A 26,992-nucleotide genomic window follows, 5' to 3' on the forward strand; every position below is an offset into this window, starting at 1 on the left:
CCGGCGGTGAGGCTCGGCCTGCGGCGGGCCCGGAGACCCCCGGGACCCCCCCGGGGCCCTCCTGGTTCCCCGTCAGAACCGCGGCCGGGCCCCGCTCCGCCGCCTCCCGGTGCCCCTCGGTGCCCCCCTCGGCCCCTGACGGCACCGGGCGCCGCTCCCCGTGCCCCCCGTGCCCCCCGTGCCCCCCGTGCCCGTCTCCCCCTCCGCAGGCCGCCCGCGCACCCCGCTGCGCCCTGCGGGCTCCTCCCGGTGCTCCTCGCCCCACCGGGGGCTCCCTGCCCGGCTCCCCGCCCCCCTCTGACCCCAGGTCTCTCGGCAGGCCCCACCTCGGGGTGCTGTGGGGCTCCCCCCGGCCCCGTCTCTTGTGCTGACCCCCCCCCCCCCTCGGGGTGCTGCCCACTCTGCTGTGCAGCCCCGCGGAGCCCCACGCCTCCCCCAGGCTCGGTGGGGCCCCGCCGTAAGCGCGTGCCCGGTTCCCGGCAGGGCGAGGATGCAGTAGGGCGCTGACCATGGACCATGACGCCCCCACCATCAGGCCCCGCCGCATCCAGAACCAGAACGTCATCCACCGCCTGGAGCGCCGCCGCATCAGCTCGGGCAAAGCCGGCACCCACTGGCACCAGGTGCGCGTCTTCCACCAGAACGTCTTCCCCAACTTCACCGTGGTCAACGTGGAGAAGCCGCCCTGCTTCCTGCGCAAGTTCTCCCCCGACGGGCGCTACTTCATCGCCTTCTCCTCCGACCAGACCTCCCTGGAGATCTACGAGTACCAGGGCTGCCAGGCGGCGGAAGACCTCCTGCAGGGCTACGAGGGGGAGATCCTGGCCAACGGCAACGACCAGAGATCCGTCAACATCCGCGGGCGGCTCTTTGAGCGCTTCTTCGTCCTGCTGCACATCACCAACGTGGCCTCCAACGGGGAGCACCTGAACCGCGAGTGCAGCTTGTTCACCGACGACTGCCGCTACGTGATCGTCGGCTCCGCCGCCTACCTGCCCGAGGAGCCGCACCCGCCCTTCTTCGAGGTTTACCGCAACAGCGAGTCGGTGACCCCCAACCCCCGCTCCCCGCTGGAGGACTACTCCCTGCACATCATCGACCTCCACACGGGCCGGCTCTGCGACACGCGGACTTTCAAGTGCGACAAGGTCATCCTGTCGCACAACCAGGGGCTCTACCTCTACAAGAACATCCTGGCCATCCTCTCCGTGCAGCAGCAGACTATCCACGTCTTTCAGGTCACCCCCGAGGGGACTTTCATCGACGTGCGGACCATCGGGCGCTTCTGCTACGAGGACGATCTGCTCACCCTGTCCGCCGTGTACCCCGAGGTGCAGCGGGACACGCAGACGGGCATGGCGAACCCCTACAAGGAGCCCTTCATCAACTCCCTGAAGCACAGGCTGCTGGTGTACCTGTGGCGGAGGGCGGAGCAGGACGGAAGCGCCATAGCCAAGAGGAGGTTCTTCCAGTACTTCGACCAGCTGCGGCAGCTCCGCATGTGGAAGATGCAGCTGCTGGATGAGAACCACCTCTTCATCAAGTACACGAGCGAGGACGTGGTCACGCTGCGGGTGACGGATCCTTCCCAGGTAGTGCCTGCCTCCTGCGGCGGCGTGTTGCTTCGGGGCAAGTGCTCTGAGCAGCTTTGGAGCTGTGAGCTGCGTTCCTTAGCTGAGCCTGTGACCGTTCGGTGGAGTTGTTAGGGCCCCGTTACTTCACCCTTTTGTCAACGTTTGACGCCTCTGGTGTCAAATAACTCCGCTGTCTTGTGCTCTCATGATTTCACTACATCTTTCTCAACGCAAAATGAGAGAGAAAAGATCTTAGGTGCTTACTGAGCCCCCTTTCTCCAGGGATTGTTCCCTGTGCTCATGGATGCCTTACAATGCTCTCCCCCTCCCGGATCCCCGGCTGATTTTTTAGCTGTTATTTCGTGTAATGCGCGTAGCTTGTAGAGTCTCTCCCTTTTCTCCTGTATTTTCCAGCGTGTTTTTCAAATATAATAGTCTTCATTTTTCCCCGGTAGAATTACCTTTTCTGCTCTGCCTACGTACTTAGGCTTTCAAGCTCCTACCAGAGATGGTATTTATGATCTCTCCAAATTGGAGCAGCAGCTTTTAAATCTAGCTGATGTTCCAATTGCTTCTCCTTTCCGCTCGGTTCTAAAGAAGTCAGGTTAGAGCAGATGCAGCTCCGGCGGTGCCGAGTCCCTCCAGACGTTTCTCAGTCCTGTGGGTTGAGCGTCTTTCCCCCACTCTTAGCTCAAAAACTGAGCACTACCGTGAAACCGAGCGAGGTCTTTCACATCTTAACCTAGTCTGCTGCCTTCATTTGTGCTTTTTTTTCTGTTAGAAGGCATTTAGCGAGCAACCTGAACAAATCTCTAGTGCCGATCTGTTCCCTAGGTGCTTGTTTTTATTTCCACACCCTTCCCTTCCTCCCCTTCTTTGCCAGTTCCAGTAGTGAGAAGCCAGAAGAAGCAGTTGCTCTCCGTGAGGTGCCTTAGCCTCATTCACCCCGGAGACTGGCTTCTTTTTTCCTCCTAACCTGTGTATTTGGGGGAGTTACTCTGGGAGGGAATAGGCGAGGCTAAATCCGTTTTCCCCATCGATGGCAGATGGAGCGGCTGCCTCAGGAACGTTAAAGCCTGGTGGAGGAGGCTCGCGGTGTTGGCCTGGCGTCTGGCGGAGCGGTGCTCGTGCCCGAGGCCTCAGGGCCACCCCAGCTCCGTGCTGCTCCGAGGCTCTCTGCCGTGGTTACCAAGGTGCCTGATCTGCTGCAGCGTGTTCCCGACTTGCTTCACCTGAAGGTGACTTTTAGCTGGAAATGAGGGCTGCTTTGTGCTCTTGGTGGGTTTTCTGCTGAAGAAAAAGCCCCGTATTTCTCGTTTCTTTCAGAAGCTCCTTCCAGATGCGGAGCAGCCTCGGCAGGCCTGCCAGCCTTAGGCTTTTTATTGGGGCTTCCTGAAGCAAGCGTTAGTCACGGAATGCCTAGAGCTCCCGTTCCTCTTCCATCAGACCAGAACACAAATTTAATCTGATTCCAGGCTGCTCCCGTTTTAGGCTTCTCTGCCAGGGAGGCTGAGGAAGGCGCCGTTCGTGCCTGTTTGTATTGCCAAGGTGTGCACCGAGTCTCCCAGGCTCTTTAATCGCGAGCTGTGGATACGTAGCCTGGGGGTGGTTGTTCTAGGCTCGTGTTTTAGCCTCGCCAGCTTTGCCGTGTGCTTTTCGTAGCACTCAGCTCCTGCCCTGCGTGCTGTGACAGCGCTTTGCCTGTCACAGGTGCCGCTGAAATGCCGTGAGAGAGATTTCTCACGTGAAGGGCAGCCTGTTGATGCCTCTGTGCTAAACTGGCAAAGGAACCTTTTTATTTTTGCAAATGTCTTTGCAATTTTCAAAGACGTCACCAGTTTCTCCTCCGGCTGTCTCCCCGTGTTGTCTCTCTGCTCCCGCCGCGTGTTTCGGGAGGCTTCCCTCTCCTCAGGCGGTGGCTCAGTGAGTAACCTCCTCGAGCGCGCCTCGTTGTAACGTGTGGGGGCTGGCTTGTACGATCACAGCTCATTGTGGGCCCGTAAAACAAACAAACCCTGGGCTATTTACGGACGGGTGAGGTGGGCGCAGCGGCTGCCGTCATCGCCGAGCGTTGTTCGGGAGGTGAAGCCTTCAGAAACTGCCGTTGGTAGCAGAAGGCTTACCAGGTACGGGCATGTACCGGGGGAATCGGCTACCTGTGAAGTAGGGGCAGGCTCTGACTTTGGGGTGCCGGGATCTTGGCCCTCTTCTATCGAAGGTCCTTGGGCGCCGTTGATGTCCAAGGATCAAATTCTCCCCTTCCCAGGGGGATGGGGATGTCCTCTCCCCTCGGTGCAGCCGTGCTGGTACAAACGTCACGTTTTCCCCGCGCTTCTGGCTCGTTCCTCCTGCGAAACGCCGCCAGCCTGCAGCACAGTGCCCGGGGCTTCTTGTGCGGGAACGCTGATATTAAAAAGAAGTCATTAATGCCTCTCAGATTTTCATTTCTGTGCCGGCAGGGTACCTGGAGGGCACAACTTTTTGTCGGCAGCGCTGTAGCGCGCAGCGCGCTGAAAAGGCTCATCTCTGTGTGGCGGCAGCGTTAAGAAGGGAGAAGCAAATCATTCCTCTGCATAAAGGGAAGAAATAATTTGTTGCCAGCTAGCATGGGTTCGGGATCATTTTGTCAGCAGGAATGGAAATTAAATTTGGCACTTCAGAAAGCATTTTGGTGTTGGTGGAGGGCTGGGAGAAAGAGAAATACTGACATCCAGTTCGAGATGGAAAAACTGGAAGTCCGTCCAGGTTTTTTTCCACGTGTAATCACATCACAGTTAACGGGTGGGTAATTTGGTACCTGCTGAGGCATTTGGGTAACAGAAAGGATTAGTGTGGGCATGTGGGATTCTCCTGCACTGCGGAGAAATTTGGATAAGGCCTGGGATGGCACACGGGGAGGAGGAAGGGACGGCTCTCCCCTGGGTAACCACTGCCTGTGCCTCTCTCCCCAGCCCTCGTTCTTCGTCGTGTACAACATGGTGACCACGGAGGTCATCGCCGTGTTTGAGAACACGTCCGACGAGCTGCTGGAGCTGTTCGAGAACTTCTGCGACCTCTTCCGGAATGCCACGTTGCACAGCGAGGCGGTCCAGTTCCCCTGCTCGGCGTCCAGCAACAACTTTGCCAGGCAGATCCAGCGCCGGTGAGCCATTGGGAGCATGCTTTATACCGCGTAGGCACGCGCTCGCCCCCGCCAGCTGAAGGCTAGTATCCAATAACAACAACGACCCTGAGAAAACCGGCTCCTTCAGGCCCTGAGGGGTGCCAGAGTCTGGCTGGGACGTGGTTCGTCTTGCAGCCTCGTGCATCTGCTCTTGCATTTTGCAATATCTGTCTTAGCAGGAAGGAAAAGGCAGTGGCAACTCAGTGCTTAGAAGGGAAAGGAATTTTAAGGGCAAGATGTCGCTGGCGCTCCTTGAGCAGTAACTCCTGGGGGTTATTGAAGCGGTAGCGTAGGGCCCTGCAGATAAGGTTTTATCAAGATGCTCCACCATCTATTTGGATGTGTTTGCCAAGTGCCCTTCTCTAAATCTAGTGTGCAGCAAGCTGTGTTCTCTAACGCCAGCGAACAGCTTGTGGTTCTCCTCAGGCTCTGCTCGGAGGAAGGAAGCCGATCTGCCTAGACCTGTAGTGAAAAGTGAGCAAAATGCCCAAATACCCGGGCTTTCTAGAATGTGCTTTAACAGTCTGAGGTGGTGTTAATGAGGCAGTGTGTTATTTCTAGTGGAGTATGTTTTTATGTGAGTCAGGGTGTTTTGTTCTTCTAGTGACTTGTTTGACATCATCCAAAGCACTTGGCAGTCACTAAGGGGAAGGAAGCTTCGGTTGATTTTAGGTTCGTGTCCCATAAGTAAAAGGAAGTTGACTGTCTCTAACTTTTTAGAGCTCCCTGTCATGAATTCCGTATTGCCTGGGGGGGAGAGAGAACGAGAGAGCTTACTGCAGGTACCTACAGAACAATTCCTGCCTTGGGTTAAAATAAAGAGGAGAAGGCTCATCCACGTGGCTGTAAGGGTCTGTAACGGGAGCGTTTAGCTTAAGCAGCAAAGTGTACCAGTGCTGTATGCACAGCAAGCTGGCTTTTGGCTGTGTTTCTGCCCCAAGGGAAAGGTTTTTACCGTCCCTGGTGTCTGACACTCGTGCAGCTGATCCGACTCTTCTTGCTTGTGGAAGGTTTGAATTATATTTGGAAAGAGAAATCCAACCTGCGTTAGTCTCTTCACCAGGAAGAACTTCCAGCACGCTGTAGTTTCTGAAGAGCTTTGTGCTTCTCTCCGAGGTTCTTCCTCATCTCAGATTTCTCCCTTTACGTGTTTAAAACATTGTGGCTAGAGAGAGAGGGATTCTCAAGTCAACCTGAAGGGCTCAACTGTTACTGTGAAACCTGTGAAGCTTTTGCTTATGCTGTTTACAGGCTTCATGGTAAAGCTTGGATTGACTGATAAGCTGCTAATCCACCTCTCCCTGGTTCTGATCCCGTTCATTTCCTGTGCTGTGGAGCAGCTGGGGCCAGGCCTTGTGGATAGGCACAGTCTCATCCTTCTCAGTTTGGACTTTGAGAGCAGAAACAGTAATGATGAGGGAGGATAAAAAGGTCACCGGCGCTGGCTGGTGGTTGAATCACCGTGATGCACCTTTGGAAATGAACTGTGGTGGTTCTTACACTGCTGCTGTTCCTCCCTCTCTCTGTTTTCCTCCTGAGTTTGTTTAAGCAGTGCCGTTCACCCGTGGCCTTTGTGAGTAAACCCTTTGTGTTCTGCTGCAGGTTCAAAGACACTATTGTGAACGCCAAGTACGGAGGGCACACGGAGGCTGTGCGGAGGCTGCTGGGCCAGCTCCCCATCAGCGCCCAGTCCTACAGCGGCAGCCCGTACCTCGACCTCTCCCTTTTCAGCTATGATGACAAGTGGGTGTCAGTCATGGAGCGTCCCAAGACCTGCGGCGATCACCCGATAAGGTATGAAACGGGCCAGGAAGACGTATGCGAGGAGAGCAGTGTGGGAGTGACTCTAAGTCACCTCTGCCAGGTGGTGACAAATTTGCAGGAAGACCGAAGAGTTCAGTGCCTTTCTTTTTTGACATCCCTTGAGCAGAGCGTTTATTTCATTAGTCCTGTGAAGCTTGGCATCTCTCCTTGTGATGTCTTACCTTATACATGTGGGACAGCTCTTCAGGTTTTGTCACCGAGCTGTCCTGGGGGAGATTTGGGTCGTGAAGCCTGAGCCTTTTCCATACAAATGCTCTTGTTCCTCCTTTTATTGCAGCCCAGCCTTCCTGCTTGGGCTGCAACGTGGTTCTGGGTGCCTGCCTTCCCGTGCTGGAAGGATTCCTTTTGAGCACGTAGGGTTAGCTGGTGAGGATCATCTGGTTTGTCCTATGAATAAAATATCAGCTGGGTTAGGTGTTATTCATAATGCTTCTGGTATTGATTTTGCTATTTTCAGACTTGCCTTGTTTACGTTTCTCACCCTGAAAGCAGTACTCCTCTTCGTGCTCCCCTTCTTTCCATGATCTATAGGAAATTTGTTTCTGTGGTGGGAGTTGAGCCAGGTGTAAGAGCTGTTCTGTGCCTCTCACGTCTGAGTCTTCGATGCTGGCAGCAGGAATAACTCCAAGCTGGAGAAGGAGGAGGTTTGCAGTGCTCCTTGCAGAAACACCACGGCTGTTTCTTTTTGTTGGCTGCAGCCATGGCTGTGAGTAGTAGTGTTTAAAAATCCAGCGTCTCTCCTGCCTGAAAGGCTCAAATCAAAGGGGCTGAGTTCTCCAGGCAGAACAGTCCTTCCGCTCAGAGTACCACAAAAGGGAAATGAACCTGTGCTCTAAAAACAAAGAGAGCCTTCAACCTCCAAGTGCTTTGTTTAGCGATTGCCCACACGCTGGGGGCTCCGGCAGCCTAGGGAGACCGTTCTGGCCGCTTTCCCAACTTTATTTTCATCAATGCATTCTCAAAACCGGGTTTCATGTCTCCCTGGCCCTGACTCAGGTGGCAGGGAACCTCTGATTGTTCCTGCGCTCTCAATTCCCAAATTATGTCTATTTAATTAATTTTTTTTTCCCCCTGCCTGTATGATTTGGTTTAATCTCCGTCTCCCGTGCTATCTGCAGAGAGCCTGCCCTTTCCCCCTTGTCGTGCCCGACGTCGGGAACACTTGGAGGGCAGCGGCTGTCTGGCAGCGCCAACCTGCTTACATCTCCTGCAGACAAAAGGGAGCGGAACCGCAGTCATTTGCTGCAGTTACCGGCTTTGTAGTAAACAAAGCCAAGTGCCACCTTTCCTCCCTCCCCTGAGCAAAGCGGCGTTTCAGCGCCAGCCCTTTCAAAGCTCAAAGCTGTGCCGAGTCAATTAGGAGCTGAATAGGGTCTGAAAGCGGTGGGGCTCCTGGTTTTTGGAAAGTAAGTAGAAGCCGAGGCGCTAACCTTAACCATTCAGCAGCTGAAATCGCGCTGCTGTGTTTCTCACCTGCAAAACAAAGGGCTTAATAAAGTCATGCAGCTGCCCGTTGAGGTTAGAGAGCTGGGAAATGAGGGGCGGCAGGATTTGTAATCTAAGCCCTATAACTGGCTGAAGTGCAAAACCCTCCAGCAGCTGAGGGTGTTATGATCAGTTGTGATCCGTACGTAGTTTCCTAGCGTGATGTGAAAGCCTCCACCCGTTTTACATGCCGGTTTCAGCACCTCTGTGCGTGGTGTCCTTTTAATCCTTACCGCCTCTCCGTGTCCTGGTAGGTTCAACCTCGACTCCGGCTGCTTGAGAGACCAGTGGTGATTTGCTTTTGGGAGAAAAGAGCTTTAGGTTCCCCATCTCTGCCATCTTCCAGCGTCTTTTCAGGAGGCTTGAAGAGACATTCAGTGGGTGAAATGGTGGGGCTTGGGGGGAAGAGGCTCTACTACAGCTTTACCTATGGCAGGGGGTCTCTAAAATCCATCTAGATGGCTAGGAAGGAGCCATTTAACCAAAAAATTGGTCTGCAGATAAATCTTCCATTTTCATACAGTTTGAAAAGGCTGGTCTTGCTGTTTCTGTTGACATACAATTTTATATTGCAGCGCCTAATTTATCCCCAGAGTGAGAGCCCATGGAAATGGCCTCTGATTGCAGAGCACTTTTAAAAATAGATTTAAAAATACCAAACTGAACACATCTTTGAGATTACAGGGAGCTTCATCTTGAGTAGTAAATTATTGTGAATTGGGGAGAGAGAGGAGCAGACCAGGGACTGTGCTTTATTTAAAGAATGACCCTCCACATACCCAGCCTTGTGTAGGAGGGAAAGGGCTTTTTGAAAAGCCAAATACCAAGATTGTGACTCTCTTGCTGGGTTCTTGTGTGCAATTTTCAGGCAGGGCTGGCTAGCACTTCGATTCAGAGGAAGGGAGAGGAGAGTAGCCCTCCAGGAAGAACATGAGGATCTCAATAGGCTGTGCTGTTAAAATGTGGAGTATGTCTGCTCCTGAAACAGCATTGCCTCTATCTGTCATCACCTGTTCTTTCCAGGCTGAAAGCAGAGTGCTTCGTACTGCTTGCTGGCAAGGGGAGGAGGGGGGGAAGAGAAATGTGCTCTAATATTAAAAGCATTCTCCGAGTTGAAACCAGAGGAAAAATGCAAAATACCCACATCCACAAAGTGGTGGTGGAAAAGGAAATGGCTGGGAGGCAAAATGGCAATTCTGTTCCCGTAACTGAAAGAGCAGAGAAAAAAAATGGTCTCAAGAACCGAGACAGCTTCAGGGAGGTTTTCAGTCCTGGCAGTTAGCGCTCAGCTGCCTTGTGAAGGTACCAAATCCCAGAAACCTCCACCAGAGTCGTGGGCAGAGTGAGGCCAGCACAGAGTCCCCTGATCCCGCAGCAATGCAGAATGATGGTGTAATGCCCGCTACACATCTCTAGTATGCAGAGAAGGTTCAAGAAGCGAAGAGCTTTTTAGACATGTCTGTCTCGTCAGTGCTTTGCCTCATCCCCTTGGCACTGCTCGCTTCTTGCTGAAGCTGTGTTCCAGAGCTCACCTGTTTGGGGACACAAAAGAGCTTCCTTGGAGCCGCAGGCGGGTTTCTGGTGACAGCAGCAGGACACATCTCCTGTCTGCTTTTACCCCTGCCCTTACCACTTCCCACCCAGGCTATCCTGTTAACGATTTGTTGTTGGAAATCTGAAAGGATCTGCAGAGTTGTTTGAGGCATAAGGTGGAACCTCTCACCCTTGAGCAGGATTGGATCCAGCGAACTCCAGCTAATCGGTCAGCTAACTCCATCAAAACGAGGGCAGAGTTCTCTCACTGATAGCACTAAAAGAAGTCTTTGTAGACAGCGGGAGGCTAGCTGCTGCCCCGGGAGGGGAGCCAGACCCCCAGCTGAGGACCTCTGCCTCTGAGGAATTACCAGAGCTTGAAGGAGGCGCGCTCTCTGCTTGTGAAGAGTCCACATGGCAAAGTCAATAGGCGGGAACAGCCATAATTGCTTTTTTCTTCCTTTCAGATTTTACGCTCGTGATTCTGGCCTCCTGAAGTTTGAAATCCAGGCGGGACTCCTGGGGCGCCCCATCAATCACACGGTGCGGCGCCTGGTTGCGTTCACCTTCCACCCCTTCGAGCCCTTTGCCATCTCGGTGCAGCGCACAAATGCGGAGTACGTGGTGAACTTCCACATGAGGCACAGCTGCACGTAGGGGGACACGTGGCCAGGGCAGTGTTCTCCTCGGGTCTGGGCCTCTGCCACAGACACACCAAAGCTGGGCTCTCACCTTCTAGGAAACCAAACCATCGCTCGTGTCAAGAAATCTGACCTGGGAGCTCCTACCAGCCTGCGTCCCGCAGCCTCAGCTGGGGAAAGCTGAGCAGCTGAAGGCCTGGGGATGTTTCTTCTGACTCTGTTCTCACTGCAGCCTCCCCACTGCGTTGGGCGCTGCTGCTGTTCCCGGCTCCTGTTGATGAACAAAGCGTAGCTGAGATTCCTTTCGTGATTTCCCAGAGGCACGTCTGGTTTCTCTCCCGGTGTATGTCTTAGGATGGCGAGTACGGAGCTTTGCAACGTGTTTGTGGAGCGCTCCCTTCTGTACTGATGCTTTCCTACCTTGTCAAGACAAACAGCCTGTCCTGGAGGGAACGGATGGAAGCCATGGGGAGGGCTTAAAAATACAGCTACCTGTGTTTGCATCTGCAGTATTAGTAGGGAACCCAAACCCTGTTCTCATCCACACAATCTGCTCACGTGAGTTTAATATGCAAGAGGTTAGGAAACAGAAAAGGCGTGAGAAATCACTGGGACTGAGCGAGATGAGGTGTATTCCTGTCTCTTATGCAAGTCACTTAATTTTTGTGCCTTAGTATCCGTAAAGCCCCTAAGTGGAAGGTGGTGTGTTAACACCAGGAGGCCAGTGCAGCTGACTGTGTCTCCAGCATATGAAAAGGTGGGCACAGGAGGAAGGTGGGTGGCTGGGAGAGGCGTGGGGAGCGACAACGGCTCGTTGCTCACGTCAGAGGACTTCTTTCTGCAGAGCGTGGACAAATCCTCGTGGGCATCTGCAGGTTCTGCTGCTGGGGAGAGAGACCCAGCTGCTGGCACCCTCCTGCGCGCTGGAGTACGGACGTGGAGGATTAGTAGCGTTTGGGTTTCCCCAGAAAGGAAGGAGGAGACCTGAATTACTGTGCGCTGCTGCAGGTTTGCAGTTGAGAGCTGAGTTTGTTGACTTAGGTTGCTTACCTACCCCTGTTTGATACGCTGTTCTCTGTGAGAACCCCTTTGGATATTGGCAGGCTTCAAAGCACAACCGGCTGGGGCACTGTGCTCAGCGTGCTGCTGACCGGACCGCTGCAGTGTCTGTGCTGCCTCTAGAATAAGCTCCTGGGTGTAATATTTCCTATCCCGTGAGCTGGAGGGGGTGCTGGGCTGCCCTCCTCGGTTAAAAATGGAATTTCTGGCTGTAGACATCTGGGTTTTGCTGCACGTAGGCTGGGCTATGACTGCTGTAAGGCGTTGCAGCCATCCCATGTGAGGTACAGAGGGGGCTTTAGAAATTTGGTGCCCCTACGTGGGAGACCCCTGCTTTAGAGGGCCCTGTTGGTGTCATCTTCGGACCAAAATGGGCTGTGGGTGCTGTGGCCACGTGCCTGTGAAGGAACAGTATTAAAGCCATGTGTTCGTTCTGCGTAGTGATGTGTAGGGAAACAACTGTTTGTGTAGGAAAACAACCGGCTGGTGCCTGCGTACAGCGTGCCCGTCAGGCCTTGTACGGGGAGGTGCCCCAGGGCCCTTGAAATCAGCCGTGACTCTCCATCTCATGGTATTTCTCCCCTCTCCTGGCCTCCCTGAACTTAATTCTAGGGCCAGACACCGTATTTCACTGCTCTTTTCCTGGTGTTTGCACTGTTGGTTTCTCAGGTCTGTCAGGAGCGACTTCAGGTCGGAAGACGGCTAACAGAGGAGGCGCCAGGCCACATCGCTTTGGGTCTGGGCTCCTCTCCACCTAATAACACTATTTGTCAAGGTCTTAGGTTTTTATCCTGTGATCTGTTCCTCAAACATTCAATTAAAGCTCCACGTGGAGAATCATTTGCACACTGTAGACCATGGAATTACCTCCTTCCCGCACCACTTTCACGTTTGTTCACACTTTCAGTATGAGGCTATTCTTTCCCAAAGCTTTCAGCAGCTCTGTCCAGGACTGGGTTTACTCCTTGGTGTCACAGCCTGGGACATCAGTGCTTATTAAAATGGCTGTCAGATCTCCATTTAGATTTTGTTTTAGGTGGCAAAAACCTAAACCACTTCAGCATTTCTGCAGTAGGGGCTTTTGCCAGCGTCAGGCTATCCTGTGTGAAGCAGAGAGCGTGGCACAGCAGACGATGGATTATTGGACTTGGGGCTGAGAGACCAGAGGTCTGTTCTTAGCTCTGCTATTAAATTGTTTTGTCACTGGGGGCAAATCTATTCCTGTTCCAGCTGGTGTTTTCTTCTCTGTAAATGAGGCCAAAACCATATTTTAAGCTTTTGTAAAAAACACTTTGAGATTCATGGATAGAAAGTGCTGGGTAAGTGCTAAGTATTTTCTTATTATGTTTGCAGACAAACCGATTGATTCATTCTGGGTACTAATTGCCTTGGAGTAGCGTTGCAGATCCTCTGGTTGTGGCTGCTGCATTTTATATCTACAACAGAGTTAATTTTATTACAGACGTGTTGGAAGAAAAGTCTCTCATGCTTGAAATTTTGATTCTTTATTTAAAAAGAAAAAAAAAAAGTGTGTGGTGGGGAGGGTGGGAGGAAAGGGGAGATATTTTCTACCTGATATTTTTCCTAGGCTAGGATGAAGATTTGTTAGCAACACAATGGAATAAACAGAATTTGCTTTAAGAGCCTGACTTACTGGTTTTGTTTTCCTAAAATCTTAGTGGTGTAGCCAAGAATTCGTTGCTGAGAAGAGCTGGTAGGGCCATGCCTTGCGCTATGCAGGCAGATACTGAACGCTAGTTTGCTGCCTCTTCTTGGCATCTGGAGTACCGGCATGCTCAAGGATGTTCTGCCATGGGTGTTTCTGTAGCTACTGCAGATTTCTCAAATTCTTCTCTAAGTGAGCTAATGCTGGGGGAGGAATACTTGGCCTTCAGTTATGTTTTCCCCTTTTTTATTGTATTACCAGCCCAGGTTGTACTCAGACTCTCCCTTTAGTCCATTTGCCTGGCCTTGTGGCTGTTTGCTGCTGATGCTCCACCATCAAGAGATCAAAGCGGATCAACACAGCTTGCCTGGCAGAAGTCATCACCTACCCATGGCTTTTCGGCTGGGTAAGGCACTCGCATTTTCCAGCTGCGTGTTGCTCCCTGCCACGGGGCATCTCTGCACAACATCGGGGCTGGAAGCATCCGAACGGCTCTCCCCAAAGTCTGGGAGCCCCCTGCAATCCGCTGCTGCTCTGTGATAACCCAGCATCGTGCCTGTTGGTTCCTGTATGCGTCCGCATCGTGGTCCTGAGAGCTGCTTTCCTTTGAACCTTTCCTCCATTTCGTGTGCGCGCTCCTCCGATGCTTTCCTTTGGAGACCTTGAGCATGTCAGAAAGCTCTTGAGCCTGTGCCTTTTCAGAGTGGCACTAAGTGACAAGGAGATGCTTTGCTTGGAAACCCTGTTTGGCAGGCACTGGAATCCCATCTTTTGTTACTTCTTGTGCTGCCTGCTTTTAGAAAAACAATATAAAAGCAGGACACTTGCGACATTTGTTATATAAACTGCATTAGGCAGCGAGCCGCAGAAATCCTGATAGAATCAGACCGATGTGTCCATTAGTGGTATGTCTCTGCTAAGGACTCCTGGTTCACCTTCCAGCCCCGAGCAGCTGCCCCTGATTTAGCTCCCTGATTTTCTCTATTTATTTACCGACCCCTCCTTTTGCTCAGGTGCTGGTGTGCCTGTTACGCTTCCTTCCCTTGGTCTCTTCTGACCCAGGTGGAGGAATCCGACTTCTGATGCTTTAGTTCATATATTTCTCTTAATTTGTCTGTCTTCTTTCTGTCCTCTGTTGCTTTTCTGCCATTTCTTCCTGCAGGATCTCTCAGGACTTTGAGAAGAGAGATGACGATGGCTGGGAGGCAGTGGGACGTGTGGCCCGACAGCTTTCCTGTCTCTGAACCTTTATTAGAGAGCTGGGTCCCGTGGGCAAGCGGTGGGACAGGATTTTGTGGGCTTACTTTCGCACTGCTCTCCTGCCTGCACACCTCTACCTTCCTGCCTTGTTAGCGTGGCTGTAAAAGCTCTTCTGGCCACACGCTCCTCCTGAGAAGGGAACGGTGAAAGGGCTTTTATTATTTCTGCTGGCCCTTGCCTGGTGAGCAGGGGGTAGAGGCTGCCATGTGGGCCCTTGGGATTTGCTGCATTTGTGCAGGGGGAATCTTTCACCTTGTCTCTGTGTTTCCTCCCTCCCATCAGCCAAATCCTTTCCTCGGGCACCTTCTTGCTGTCTGTCTGTGGTTTTACAAAGGGGCCACGTGCACCTGGCTGTTCGAGGGCAGTTTGGAGGAGGTGGGACCGCTCCTGCGCGGGAGGAGGGCTGCAGGGAGAGGAGCCTGCCCGGGCAGCTTTCCCAGAGGAGCAGCAGCACAGCATGGGGCCACCGAGGGGAAAAAACATCATACGGGAACTGCAACAAGGTGGTGGAAATCCGGAGATAACACCGCAAAGCCTCCGGTGGTTTCTGCGTTCTGTGAGTGACAGTTAGACCGAATTCAACCTCTTTAAAGCCAGGAACATGTTACTGTTACGTGAGGCTGTCCTCCTGCTCTTTCGTTCTCCCAAACAGCTTCGGGACACGCCAGGCGTGGACCAAAGCAGCCCTGGGGTACGGGGGCAGAGAGCTCGGCGGGAGAGCTGGGGAGACCCTCCCGGAGCCGCCCTGACGTGGTTTAGGGTGCAGTAAGAGCAGCGGGCCGTGCCGTACCCCTCCGAGCGCCTGCTGGCCGCCCGGCTGGCTGCTTGAGAGCTCCTTGTGCCGCTCAGAGGCGTAGCGTGGAGCGGTGCTGGATTAGGTGTTCCCGCTGCCCTTGGCCAGCGCCGGGAGATTTCGGCGCTCGCCCTCCCGCCTCCGGCCCAGCGTCGCTACGGCAACGGGGAGAAACAGCCGTCCGCATGGAAACGGCCTTGCTGCGCCCAGAATCGAGGGGAAAACGGGTCAAAAGGAGAGTTTGGAGGGGCGAGGGGTGCCGGCAAGCAGCCCTGGCCCTGCTGCAGCTGGGTTGATTCCCGGAGCGAGCCGCGGTGGCATTGGGGACCCTTCCTGAAACACCGGCATCGCCCCCGAGCAGCCCCAGCGCACGCCCTCACCTCTCCAGCCTTGAAGGATGGCTTTCATTGCTGCCGCCCTATTATTTGCAGCCAGTCCCGAGGTCAGGGTAAGGCCCAGATCCACCACGCTGATAGCGGCAGCAGCACACAGCTAGGTCACCGTTTCAGCCCTGCCTTCAGTGCTGGCAAAATCCCCCCCCTTGGAAGGGAGAAGGGGCAGCTGGCGGCCGAACAAGGTCTCCTGTAACACGGGGCAAATGTGTCACGGCGACAGCTCGCCCTCCTGCAGGGATTTCTGTGCAAGGAGCTGTGTTTGGAGCATCTCCGGGCACTGAGGAGCCCAGGGGGCTGCCCCCCTCCGTCCCTGTGCTGGTGCCATTAGGTAGTGCTAGGCCCTGACAGCTCAGGAAATTAAAAATTTACCTCTGCCGTGGCTGCAGCAGGAGCAAAATGAAAGGCAGCGTCCAGCGCTTCGCGAGGGCTGGCGTGGGGACCATTCCTGGCAATTAGGAGAGCGAGTTGTTTGCCTGCGGGCTGCTGCACGAAGAGATTAGAGCCGTATTTTACCACCTCAGCCTGGGACCTGCTGGAAGGGCTGCTGATGAGAGGCTGGGGGGCAATGTGCATCTTCCTCCTGCCCGGCTGTGTTTTATTCCTTACCCGAAGTCCTGCGTGCGGTGGGAAACCCGGTCTGCTCCTCACAGAGGAGCAAGCAGAGGAAAAGGGGCCGAAAGCTGGAGTCTGTGGTGGTGTGGCTGGGAGGCGCGATGGGTGCCGGTGTGAGGTGCTCCGATGCAGAGTTAGGCTTTGCAAAGTGAACCACGAAGTGGTGAAGCACCGAGGATGGATTTCAGAGCCAGCTCGGAAGGGAAAGGAAGGCTTTGAGCACTGCCATTGCCGCCTGGGGAGGCCTGGGAGCAGTTTGTAAATACGGCTCTGGGACGATCTTTGTGCTGTCTTCAATGTGATTGAGTGCAAGCCCCGAGGAGCTCATCATGCTGCAGGGGGGCTCTGGGGGTGTCTGCGGGGAGGTCTGGGAGCACACGGCAGTGGGTCCAGCCCAATCCCCAGGTGCCCTGGCTGCAGCGGAGCCCTTCAGTGCACCCCCCTCCTGATCTGTGCTGCCTCCTGGGCAGCCAGCGGGGAGATCTTACCCTCAGGAAAGTTCTTCACTTTTTCTTCCTGTATTTTTGCCTCCACTTTTGTCTCTTTCCTGACCCAACTTTCCCTTGCCCACACCCTCGCTTAGCATTCAGCCCCTCGCACCCAGCACTTTTTTCCCTTCCACCTCCTTTCTCTAGCAAACGAGCCGGGAGGCTGCTCCCCGGCTGCGCAGAGGTTTCGGTCCAGGACCCGGCGCCGCACGCAGCCTGGGGCTCTCAGATGCGGGGCGTAGGAAGTGAGCTGCGAACTCCAAAGGAACAAAAAGACCCCGCGAAGTGGCAGTAGCAGAAGGGGAGCAGGGAGAGCTTGGCGGAGGAGGTGTGAGTGGTTTTTTTTAAAAAAAAAGGGAATTGTAGCAAGCCTTGGCTCCCCTCTGCAGCTCCCCGAGAGGACCCTGCAGCCCCACTTCACTGTCAGCCCGGGGACTTGGATGCTATTAGGCAGTTCATTAATAAAATCTCCGAGTAGTTCCCGCTGCTGTTGAGTATCCTTTAATGCCTCTCGAGGGGAAAGGAGGACAGTGGAAAAGCACAAAAACAACCTGAGGGTCCTTGATCTCTTCTTGGTCTGAGAGGTCAGGGGCTGAGGCTGGAGGGGCTGCTGTGGGGAGGAGAGGGCTGCGCAGGGACGCGGGGCATGAAAGCTGCAGCCTCGCAGCGCCGTGATTATCTGCGGAAGTCTGAGCGCAAAATGTAACCTGGCTTGAACCCTAAGTTCTCAGAGGCTCCCGAGGGGCGCTTTGGGGTTATAAACACCTCGCCAGAGACCTGCCTCGTGCGGATCTGCAGCCAGGTATTCGTGCAGCAGAGGGAAAGCCGTCAAAACCCGGCGCAGATGTCCCTGGCAGCTGCAGCTGGGCTGCGGTAAACCACCCCTGCTGCTACAGGTTATTAGCGCTGCGGGGTCTGTCCCCTTCTCCTTGCTTGTGTATAGTCAGCTGTTAAAGGACACTGACATCGCTTAATTAATGGTTTAATTGAATCTCACAAAGGGATTGGAATTGGCTGCCTGACTCTTTGCCACTGAGGCACACGGAGGAAATAGTAAATCACCACTTCAGCAGATAAAGCTGCGCTCTAGCTAGAAAGCCCTTGTTGTGGTTAGGGGAAATATGCTGCTAGGGGTAACTCTGGGGGCTGTTTTTTCCAAGCCACCAGGTGTCATCCGTGTCCAAGGGACGGGTAACTGAGTTGGACTCAGTCTCCAAGGCACTCGTTAAAGGGTAGGCAGACCAGAGGTAGCATTTTATCTGTTGGCCAGAATTCTGTTTTGTTTCATCCCGTGTGATGGAGAAGGTCTGCACGGTTCTTTAAAACGGAGGGCAAGAACCCATGGCTGAGCCAGGATGAAGCTTTGCAGTCAGCAGCAGCTCCTGAGCTGGTTTTCAGGGTGGGGTAAAAAAAAACAAACCTAAACAACAGCAAACTTTTCTGAGAGTTAAGGAATCAAAGGTTAGGAGGAAGAGGAAGGAATGGAGAGGAAAATGTCCTAAAGCAATGGGGAAGCCCAAAGGGAGAGGATGTGACCCTACGGAGGGTGTTAATGCTGTGACCACGCTACTCAAGTAATTAGTGCTCAGAAGGAATGCGAGCCAGTAGAAAATGGTGTTCCACCCAGGCGCCAAGAAAAGCAATTAAAACTGGTAAATGCCAGTGGCTGACTAAAACCAGGCCTTTAATTAATAGTTTCATCTGAAGAGTAAGGAAATCATTAAGTGCTATTGGTGTCTATTAATTCCCTGCTAGAGGAACAACAATAGAGGGTTTAAAGACTTCTTTCACTGTACAGTGTGTGCAGGGAGGAGCAACTGAGCCCGTGCACAAGGCAGGAAAGCTCGCTTTGTGTAGCTGTGCTCTCCCACAGCACTGACAACTGCCCCAGAAACCCGGGATCTGCGGCAGAGTAAGCAGCTCAGAGTGAGCATTTAGCTGGGACGTGGCTTTGGGCTGCTCCACCAGGGCAGGAGAGAAGGTGGGTGGAAAATCAACCCAGTGAAAAGCTGTGCAAATGAGGCACCGTGCGCTGGAGAGCTCGGGGAGGGTGTGTGGAACTGGGGGCTTGGAAGGCAAATATTGCTTGATATTGTACAGATCTGGCCACTGAAAAGTGTCAACTCTTCTGGAGAGTGCAAAATAGATGTCACTTGGAGGAAGAAAATAAGGATAGGTGCCAGAAGCAGGCAGAGCGGACAGGGAGATGAAACATTCCACTGTGTAAGCAGAGGTGGCGCATCGGTGGAGTTCATCAAATGTTCACGAATGCTCAGAAACCAGGGGTGTTAAGGAGCAGCCTTTATAAAGGGCACAGCCTTGATTCTAAGTCTGGATGAGACAAAGATTTATTGTAGTTGCTATTTGACTCTTGAGTCATCCACCTACTCTTCCCTGAATTTCAGAAGGACCACAGATCTCTTCCCAATCTCATTTTTCAATCCATTCCATCGTATTTATCTAACATGGGCGCTTCTGTGCGTCGCTGCAACAAGCAGCTTGTGGCAGAGCACGGCAGTGTTTGTATTTCTGCATGTGCACCGTGCCACGCAGCACTGCCAAGCCTGCCAGCGCTGGCTGCTGCTTCTGCTTTGTCAGGGCTGGTCACGGCACTCCGCAGGACAGCCTTGCTGTAAGGCACATCCGTGGTCGTGGCTGCCTTTGCCACCTAGCTGCCCAAAATACTCAGAAATTAAATGATTAAATGTGGTTTGTCGCAGACTTGGCATATGCTCCTTAAAAAGAGTAATATGAAAGCACCAGAAGCTTGGCCATGTTTCTGGAGCAAGGGGGAGGCTCTTCTAGTCTGTCCCACAAGTATGGAAGAACCTCTCTTCCTTGCTGTCAAACCTGTGGCAGCTCAGGGAACTTCCCTGTAAGATAACCTCTCCTCTGCTCAAATTCAGACAGCTGGAGTAAGGTAGGGGATTCATCCCAGTCTTATTTTATTCTCTTCTGTCATATGCAACTCAACAGGCTCTTCCTAGCAGACTGATTTCTTTCAAAACCTGCAGCATGTCATTCAGCCCCATGAAGGAGGTTCACTGCCTTGTTGCCATGGTACCCTTTCTCTAAAGAGGAAGAGAATAGTTAATTATGCAATTTAAGAAACTAAGGAGGAGCGACAGAAAGAAAAATAATAGAAAGGAAGATTCTGGGCTTGTGATAAAACTGCTGGCTGCACCAAAACACACGGTGTTTACAAGTGGAACGTTTGCCCAGTGTACGCTGCGCAAAGCCAAGGATTCTCTGGCAGTGTGGATTTCAAGTCGCTGCCCTGTGCTAGGCAGTGGGTTTCTGCCGTCCAGGAAATCCAACCTGTTGTCAGTTACCGCTGTTACTTTCCCTGGTTAATGCTCCAGAGAGCCTCAGACATATTTGCTTGGCAGAAATTCTCTCTGGATGGAGCTGGGACGGCAATAATACATCACAGCCCTGTGACAAGCCCATGCTGCCTGTGGATATACAGAGGCACGGTTCAAGCCGTAAGTGTTTTAAATCTCCTTGGCAGCATTTCATTGTTCCTCAGGCCTGCTAACCCCCTGCTCGCTTTCCCCAGGAGCTCCAGCAAATCCAGTTTGTGGTGCACGAGGCAGAACCAAAGGGGCTGCGAGCAGCAAAACTGGCACGACCCCAGCCCCTTCGAAGGGCTGGCATTTTCCATTTGCCAGTAGCACCGACAGGCCAGCTACAGCTTAGGTGAAACAAAGCACCGCAGCAGGTCTGTGCCAGTAACGGATCCAGACTACGGTGCTCCACGCTGTGAACAGGGAGCGTGCCTCTTGCGTGCCACAGGGAGCTCTGCGAGCCAGGCGGAAAGGAAAGAGTTACTGCGTCTAGTTTCCAAATGTGTGCAGTGAGAGAGAGACGGAAGGAAGATGAAGTGACCCCATGCAGTTGTTTACTACAGCTGACTGCGAGGAGATCTGATTCTGTACATATCTCGTGCTCCCCTTCCACCTAACCAGAGCAGTGGTAGCACCGAGGGCTAGACAAGAGCCACACACTGTGGAGAGAGGAAGAGAGCAGTTGAGAGGCAGTAATAATCCAAAATACTTCTGGGAACACAGCAGGAACGACTGTCAGAAGACCAACATTTTAATCAACAAACTTTGTACACAAGAGGCTTCCCACTGAGGGGTACATGTACTCCTGCTTTTACCACCAGCTTCTACCACCTGACCTTCCACAGCCCAGGACCGTCTTCTCCGACCTTCCCTCAGCAAACAATTCCAGGGACGGGGCTTTCCGGAATCTGACACGAGCAACATTCAACCCAGTCCCTGTTGTATGAGCTAATATTGAATGCAGCGTGTCTCTTCCGTTCCCCTCTCACATTCGCCTGGCTTTCCGTGGGCGGCAGCCGTTGTGTGGAACCGGGGTGTTGTCGGTGATGGAGATGACCTCCAGCCCTCCCATAGTCAAACCCTTGATGGCAGCCTGGAGGAGTGAGGCAGCAGATGATACACTGTTAGCAACACGCTGCAGAGCAGAAAAGGGGAAAAGCTGAAGGAAAAATAGCTTGGTCCCCTGTTCAAAAAAACCAACTTGTTCCAATGGTTCTACTTTGTAATTATCCTGTAGGTAAGTAACTAGTATCAGAATGTCCGGTTTAAAACTATCTGCCTCAGGTCTTTCATCAGGTTTCCCATCAATTTTGCTAACTTCACTTGGAAGAAGATCCCAATAAAGCTTTTATTATGTCTCCAGAAGGAAATTATTCTAAAATTCTTATTATTCTCAGTTTTCTTTACCAGCATTTGAGTGATGAATCTTTGTATCACCTTCTGAAAATAAATCCCACAAATTAATAGGTATCGTCGTAAGACTAGCCTGATTTTTTTTTTACAGGATGATGTCTGAGAAACAAAAACATATGAAAAGAAACTGACACCTACTTTGCGTCCTGGTCCCAGTCCTTTCACCATGACTCGTACGTGCAGTACACCTTTCCCACGTGCTTTCTGAGAAGAGAAGAATTGGTTAGCATTCTCTTTGATGTATCTACTGCTGCTCTGGCTCCCCTGGAGTCTTTCATTTGCTTTTGACCCACTGTCATAGTATTCTTTAACTAAAAATAAAAAGTAGATTGTAATGGACACAGAAGAGAATGATGGTGATTATTGCACAGAGCCAGACAGTAGAAGAAAAGGAAGCCTGGATACAACTGGGGCAGGTTCAGGAAAACTTGTGTGAAGCTGTCAACTCCGTATACAGAAAAAGTGTTAAGATCAAACCATCTGGGACCTAAAGCCAGGACAGAGAATGACATCTTCATGGATACCTGGCTAACGAAGAATAACTCAGAGCTGTTTTCCCTTCTCTAATGCAGTGACTTCCACCCTGTGATCAGTGGGTTCCTTCTAGAGGGTATGAGAAAAGTAGGCAAGCTTTATATTTGCTGTGCAGGAGTCCACACTTTCTGTGCAAAAATTTTTGGGACTTGCAAATTGAAAATGAAGAACACCTGCTGAAAAGCAGAGCAGTGCTGCCACCACGTGGAGCTCTTCTGAATCTCTCGGTTTCCACCTTCAAGTGCAATTAATCTACCAACTTTAACAGGGATAGGAATGCATCTGGCCAACCGCAGCTATTACGAGCCTCCAGTGAACAAAGATTACTAGTGAAAGCGTTCTCATATTCCTCTGAATCAACCATAATAAGCTGTTGGCCAGCAGCAGCACAGAACACCTCTGACATGAAAGGTTCTGTCTAATTGAGGATGAGGATTTTCAGTTTAACCTTGCCTCGTGTTGCTGTAACAAGGGCCGTAACACAGCCAGCTTCATCTTCTCCTGCTAACTGGACGCCCACATGGGTTTTTTTTTTTAGGAATTACTACAGTAAACCGTACGCATCTGGAAACTACGTGCCCAGGGACATTGCTTTTTCTGACTAGAACTGCTGGTAGCAGCTCAGTTCTCCCGTGGCAGAGAGCAAATATGAAACATTCAGCCAGTAATTACAGCCACTTCTCAATCCCCTACAGTGCAAAATTAAACTGCTGCTGTTTCAGGGGCTTTTATTTTCAAAATGGCTGAGGTATGTTCACTTTGAATAAAAGAGCTATGAAACTGGAGCTAGGAAAGGACAGGCTACAAGCTACATTTCCCAGTCACAGCGTGCACAGCTAAGATCACCCTCTGGGCATTTCTCACTGCTGTTACAAACACATTTTGTCAGTGTGAAGGTGCTCACTCTGTCAGATGAAGCTAGGGAAACTGTCAGCAAACAGCATGCTGCTCGAATGCTAAGGAGCAGAGGTCTGGAGTGCTGCTCATGAGCAAGAGATAAGCAATGTGAACAAGAAGCCCTGCTTTCCCCCGAAAATAACTGAAGTTACTGCACTTGTCCTCCATTCCCCTGTACCCAGGTAGCAGGGGATGCAGTCAGGGACCCCCTCAGTGCAGACTCACCGTTGCTGCCGCTATGCCGGCTGTCTGTGCCGCGATGGCAGTTGCCTTCTTGGCATTCTGGAAGCCTTCGGTGCCGCAGGACGTATGGGCAAACGGCCTGTTGTCAAAGCCGACCACTTGGATGTGGGTGCTACAGAGAGAGACAAAAGAAAGGAATAAGCTAGCAGATGATTTTACTCTCCAGTTCTCCTCATTCTGCACGGCTTCTCAAACTGCATGGCTCACCACACAGCTCATCTCCCCTCCCAAAGCCATCTGAACTCAACCCTGTCTTTCAAAGTATCTCAGTTATGCTCACCGGCAGCAGAGACCTGCCAGCAGTGAACCTCAAGGTCATGCCTAGAGAATCGGAGGTGGTAAAAACTTTATGGATGACGTGCTCTGCTAGCTATCCCTCAGGTACAGCTAACCCTTTCAGACCCACCTCTTACTGTGGACATTTTACCTTTTCTATGTATTAAAAAAAAGCACCAAACACTTCTCGAACTCACAAGACGTTTAAGAGGCAGCACAATATCACGCTAGGGTTCACTAATGAAACACCATCATCTCTCATGGATAATACAATGACTTTTTCAACAGCTGCACAGTGCTAGAACTGAGGGCAGGAAGTACGCTGCCATTAAAGCCATCAGCATCTAATTATTCACATCAGAACATAGCCAAGAAGTAGTAATAACCTTATTACTGTTAAGGACACTACGAGGACAGTTATACTTCCTGAACAGCACTGAGGTTTGCAGTCTGTAGTATTATCCCCCCAGCCATGAACTTCCCTGACATTGTTCATTTAAAACGACTGGCGCAGGCACGTTATAAGCTTTCATTTTACAGGCACAGGGGAAGCTCCTTCGCTCACTTGTTGTACGTCGCCTTGATGTGGGCTATCGGGATCTCCTCGTAGGTCTTGCCATCCCACCTCATGGAGCTCCTCTGCAGGATTAAGGGGCTGGGGAGCACAATAAGATTGTCAGACACTCGCTCTTTGCATCCAGCAAAGTTTTACGCGGTATCCTCGGGCAATTTGGAAAGAAAGACGGGACGGGGCGATGCCTGGAGCACCGACCCGGCTCACCTCAGGTCGGTGACGCTCTGCCCCTCCGCCTCCTGCGCGGGCTCCTTCGCGGCCAGCTCCCGCAGGCTCCACGCGCCGGCGTGCAGGCGGCGGCCACTGAGGGAGAGAAAAAGAGAAACGGGGGCGATGAAACCCGTGACGGGACGAAACAACCCCGGGGGACGCGGCCCGGCCCCGCCGCCCCTCACCCGCGGGCGGCCCCGAGCAGCCGTTGCCAGGCGACGGCGAGCGCCGCGCTCATGGCGGCCCGCGCGGCTCCCCTAAGATGGCGGCCGCCGCCTGGCCGCGAGGCACGCCGGGAGGCAAGATGGCGGCGGGCAGCCGCGGGGCACTGTGGGCTGCGGCTCGGCAGCATGGCGGCGGCCGGCGGGGCGGTGCGGGGCTGGGGGCGGTGGGCGAGTTCGTCCTCCCCCGCCGCTGTAACGCCCCGGCCCTGGCGGCTGTTCGGGGCGCTGTGCCTGCTGAGGCTGCCCCGCATCACGCAGCCCCTCCGCAAGGAGGAGGAGGAGATGGCGGCGCTCATGGAGCAGGTAGGGCTGGGGGAACGGAGAGGAGAGGAAGGGGGAGCCCCCCGGTACCGCTCGGGGCGGGGTGCGAGGGGTTTCGTCCTGGCCCCTGGTGCCGCTGGGTGCCCTGGGCGGTCAGGCCTTGTGGTGCCTCTCTAGATAGAGCTGGAGAAGAGCCGCTACTCCGACCACGAGGTCCGCAAGCTGGAGGAGGAGGAGCAGCTCAGGAGGAGGAAGGACAGCTCGTACGACGACGATGAGGCGCCTGGTAAAACCGTGGTCATGGCCCAGGACCTGGAGGACAAGTGGGAGCAGAAGTTGCTGCAGTTCAGCCCGGCCCCGCGGGTGACAGGTACCGGCTAAGGGCCCTGTCTTGGCAGGGGGGAGCACCCCCAGGCCTCTGTTAAGCACAGCTGGGTGCAGTTTTAGGTAGGGAAGGCATTTGCCAAGTTACTTATTTCTGCAAAAACTTGATACTTTAGCAGTATGGCTAGCACGTGAGGAGTTAACTGGGTTATAAAGGAATCAGGGCTGCAGTGCTGTGAAGGTAGGCACGTTCACACAACCTTGTGAGAGCAGAGTGGGGAAAACCTGTGTTGTTTCCAGGAAACTTCCGAGAAAAACCTTGGGAAATTTGGTTCCTGTGCTTTCCTATTATTCTAATCAGGTCTTCAGCTTGACAGAAATTAAACTGCTTGATACAAATTCCCTTTGAAAACAGAACAGGAAGAGTGTGCTCTAGCAGTGGATTATTTCTGAATCCTGCGTTGGCTCCCAGAGTGACTGGGAGTGTTTGTCTAGGTTTTTGTCTCATTCCACATATCTGAGTTCTCGCTGTGTTGTTGCTAGAAGGGTATGAGATAGAATGATGAATTGCGCTGATGGCACTGGTGTGGCTGGGAGACTTCGTTTCCAACATGTGTTGTTTTTGTGGCAGATGCTGATAAAAAAGATGATCGAACATCTCTGAACAGGAAGCTGGATAGTAACCTGATGCTGCTGGTGAAGCAGAAGATTGGTGACCAGGAGCTGTGGCTCCTGCCTCAAGTGGAATGGCAGCCTGGAGAGACTATGCGAAACACAGCTGAGCGGGCCATGGCTATGTTTTTGGGTATGTAGCTTGCTGTGTGCCTGTCTCGTGCTCTTCTTTGTCCCAGTCTTTTTTTTTTTTTTTCCCCTTGCTCTACGCATGGGATGTTTGCCATCCGTACTGAAATTGCCTCCCATCTGCTGGGAAGAGGTATTTCATAGCAGTGGGACTGTGCTCAAGTAATGGGGTTTCTGGCAAGATCCTGGGTGATCTGCTCCTTAACTGTGCTCAGCTGTGCAGCAGTGTGAGGGGCTGACAGCCAGCAGGCTGCGAGCTGGGCTCTCTGGCTGCCAGCAGCTGCAGTGCCAGGTCTGGCCCTTGCAGTCTGATGTTTGAGCAGCACCAGATGCCCCCTGGACGGTCTAGGCTTGCTCCAGGTGTACAGCTTCCCCTTCCCTTTTGTCACCCTGTAGCAGCTTTAGTGCCAGGTGGATGATAGCAAACACGTGGGTTCTTGCTTTGCTGTGTGAGTTGGCAGAGCCTGATATTTCCCCTACCTCTGAGAGGACTTGATGAACTTGGGACAAGTCACTTTTTCATGAGAAAAGACTTTAAATTGGCAGTATTTCTGCCCGGAAGAAGGAACAGTCAGTCTGAACCAGATAGAAGGAGTGTCCTATGCTGTCTGTCTTATTACAGGAGAACAGTTACCATTGTTCTGTGTTCTTACATCTTGTTTTCTTTCTCTTGCACTGCTGGGGCCTTCCAGGAGATCACATTCAAGCGAAAATCCTGGGGAACGCACCACATGGGATTTACAAGTATAAGTTTCCCAGGGCCATCAGGACTGAGGATAACGTGGGAGCCAAAGTATTCTTCTACAAAGCCTTCCTCCAGAGCAGCGATCTGTCACAGGCAGAGCTGAAGAAAGATTATCTGTGGGTCACGAAGGATGAGCTGGGAGGTTACTTGAAGTCGGAGTACCTGAAAAAAGTCAATCGATTCCTTCTGGACTTCTAAGTGATAAGCTGTGCTCCAGCAGCCGGGGAAGGTGTGGGATGTGACTCTGAGGAGGAGAAGAGTTGCTGCGTTGCGTGGCCTGTGTATATAGGATGTTAAGTAGGGCTCTGGAGGATAAATTGCCTTTGCCTTACTTCCCACTTCTCCTCACCAGACCTGTTCTAAATAAATATTAAAACTTAAACTCTGAAGTGAAGCTCTCCTCAGGGAGTTCTTCTGGAAGTGAATGTTGTGATCTGTTCCTCTCCCAAGTGTACAACTCCCCGGGGCGCTGGTACCCAGGAGGCTCGCTCTCCTCACCAGACCCCTGTCATAGCCTAGAGCTCAAATGGTTTCTTCTAAATAATGGCTAATGCTTGTTTCTGACACCTGCTCTTCAGTAAGAGCAGCTCTGGAGAGTGATCGTGGTGTCCAGGTGGGAATAGCTGCTCTTAAGTGTAAGGGGGGGATAG

The 26,992-nt window shown here is 52.7% G+C and overlaps 3 protein-coding genes across 4 annotated transcripts; 2 read left to right on the top strand and 1 right to left on the bottom strand.

Moving 5' to 3' along the window:
- The first annotated feature begins 471 nt into the window (after window positions 1-471).
- On the top strand, window positions 472-12,920 carry DET1 (DET1 partner of COP1 E3 ubiquitin ligase). 2 transcript variants are annotated; one of them, XM_035335789.1, is made up of 6 exons: window positions 472-1,592; window positions 4,526-4,716; window positions 6,340-6,531; window positions 10,047-10,977; window positions 11,065-11,679; window positions 11,816-12,920. In XM_035335789.1, exons 1-4 carry the CDS (start codon window positions 510-512, stop codon window positions 10,234-10,236), a joined length of 1,656 nt encoding a protein of 551 aa, XP_035191680.1. In that variant the 5' UTR covers window positions 472-509; the 3' UTR covers window positions 10,237-10,977; window positions 11,065-11,679; window positions 11,816-12,920. The 2 variants fall into 2 exon arrangements, with proteins under 2 accessions (XP_035191680.1, XP_035191679.1); XM_035335788.1 differs by having other exon boundaries at window positions 10,047-11,679.
- A 7,650-nt stretch (window positions 12,921-20,570) lies between these two features.
- Window positions 20,571-24,532, bottom strand: MRPS11 (mitochondrial ribosomal protein S11). Its single transcript, XM_035335790.1, has 6 exons — window positions 24,173-24,532; window positions 23,985-24,080; window positions 23,769-23,858; window positions 22,910-23,039; window positions 21,392-21,457; window positions 20,571-20,933 (listed from the first exon to the last, which is right to left on the bottom strand). Exons 1-6 carry the CDS (start codon window positions 24,505-24,507, stop codon window positions 20,826-20,828), a joined length of 825 nt encoding a protein of 274 aa, XP_035191681.1. The 5' UTR covers window positions 24,508-24,532; the 3' UTR covers window positions 20,571-20,825.
- Window positions 24,506-26,540, top strand: MRPL46 (mitochondrial ribosomal protein L46). Its single transcript, XM_035335949.1, has 4 exons — window positions 24,506-24,514; window positions 24,650-24,842; window positions 25,428-25,601; window positions 26,290-26,540. The coding sequence occupies exons 1-4, from the start codon at window positions 24,506-24,508 to the stop codon at window positions 26,538-26,540; spliced, it is 627 nt and encodes a 208-aa protein (XP_035191840.1).
- Window positions 26,541-26,992: the final 452 nt, after the last annotated feature.

This window comes from Oxyura jamaicensis, chromosome 10 (assembly GCF_011077185.1).
Source record: "Oxyura jamaicensis isolate SHBP4307 breed ruddy duck chromosome 10, BPBGC_Ojam_1.0, whole genome shotgun sequence".
In the NCBI taxonomy this organism is placed as follows: domain Eukaryota; kingdom Metazoa; phylum Chordata; class Aves; order Anseriformes; family Anatidae; genus Oxyura; species Oxyura jamaicensis.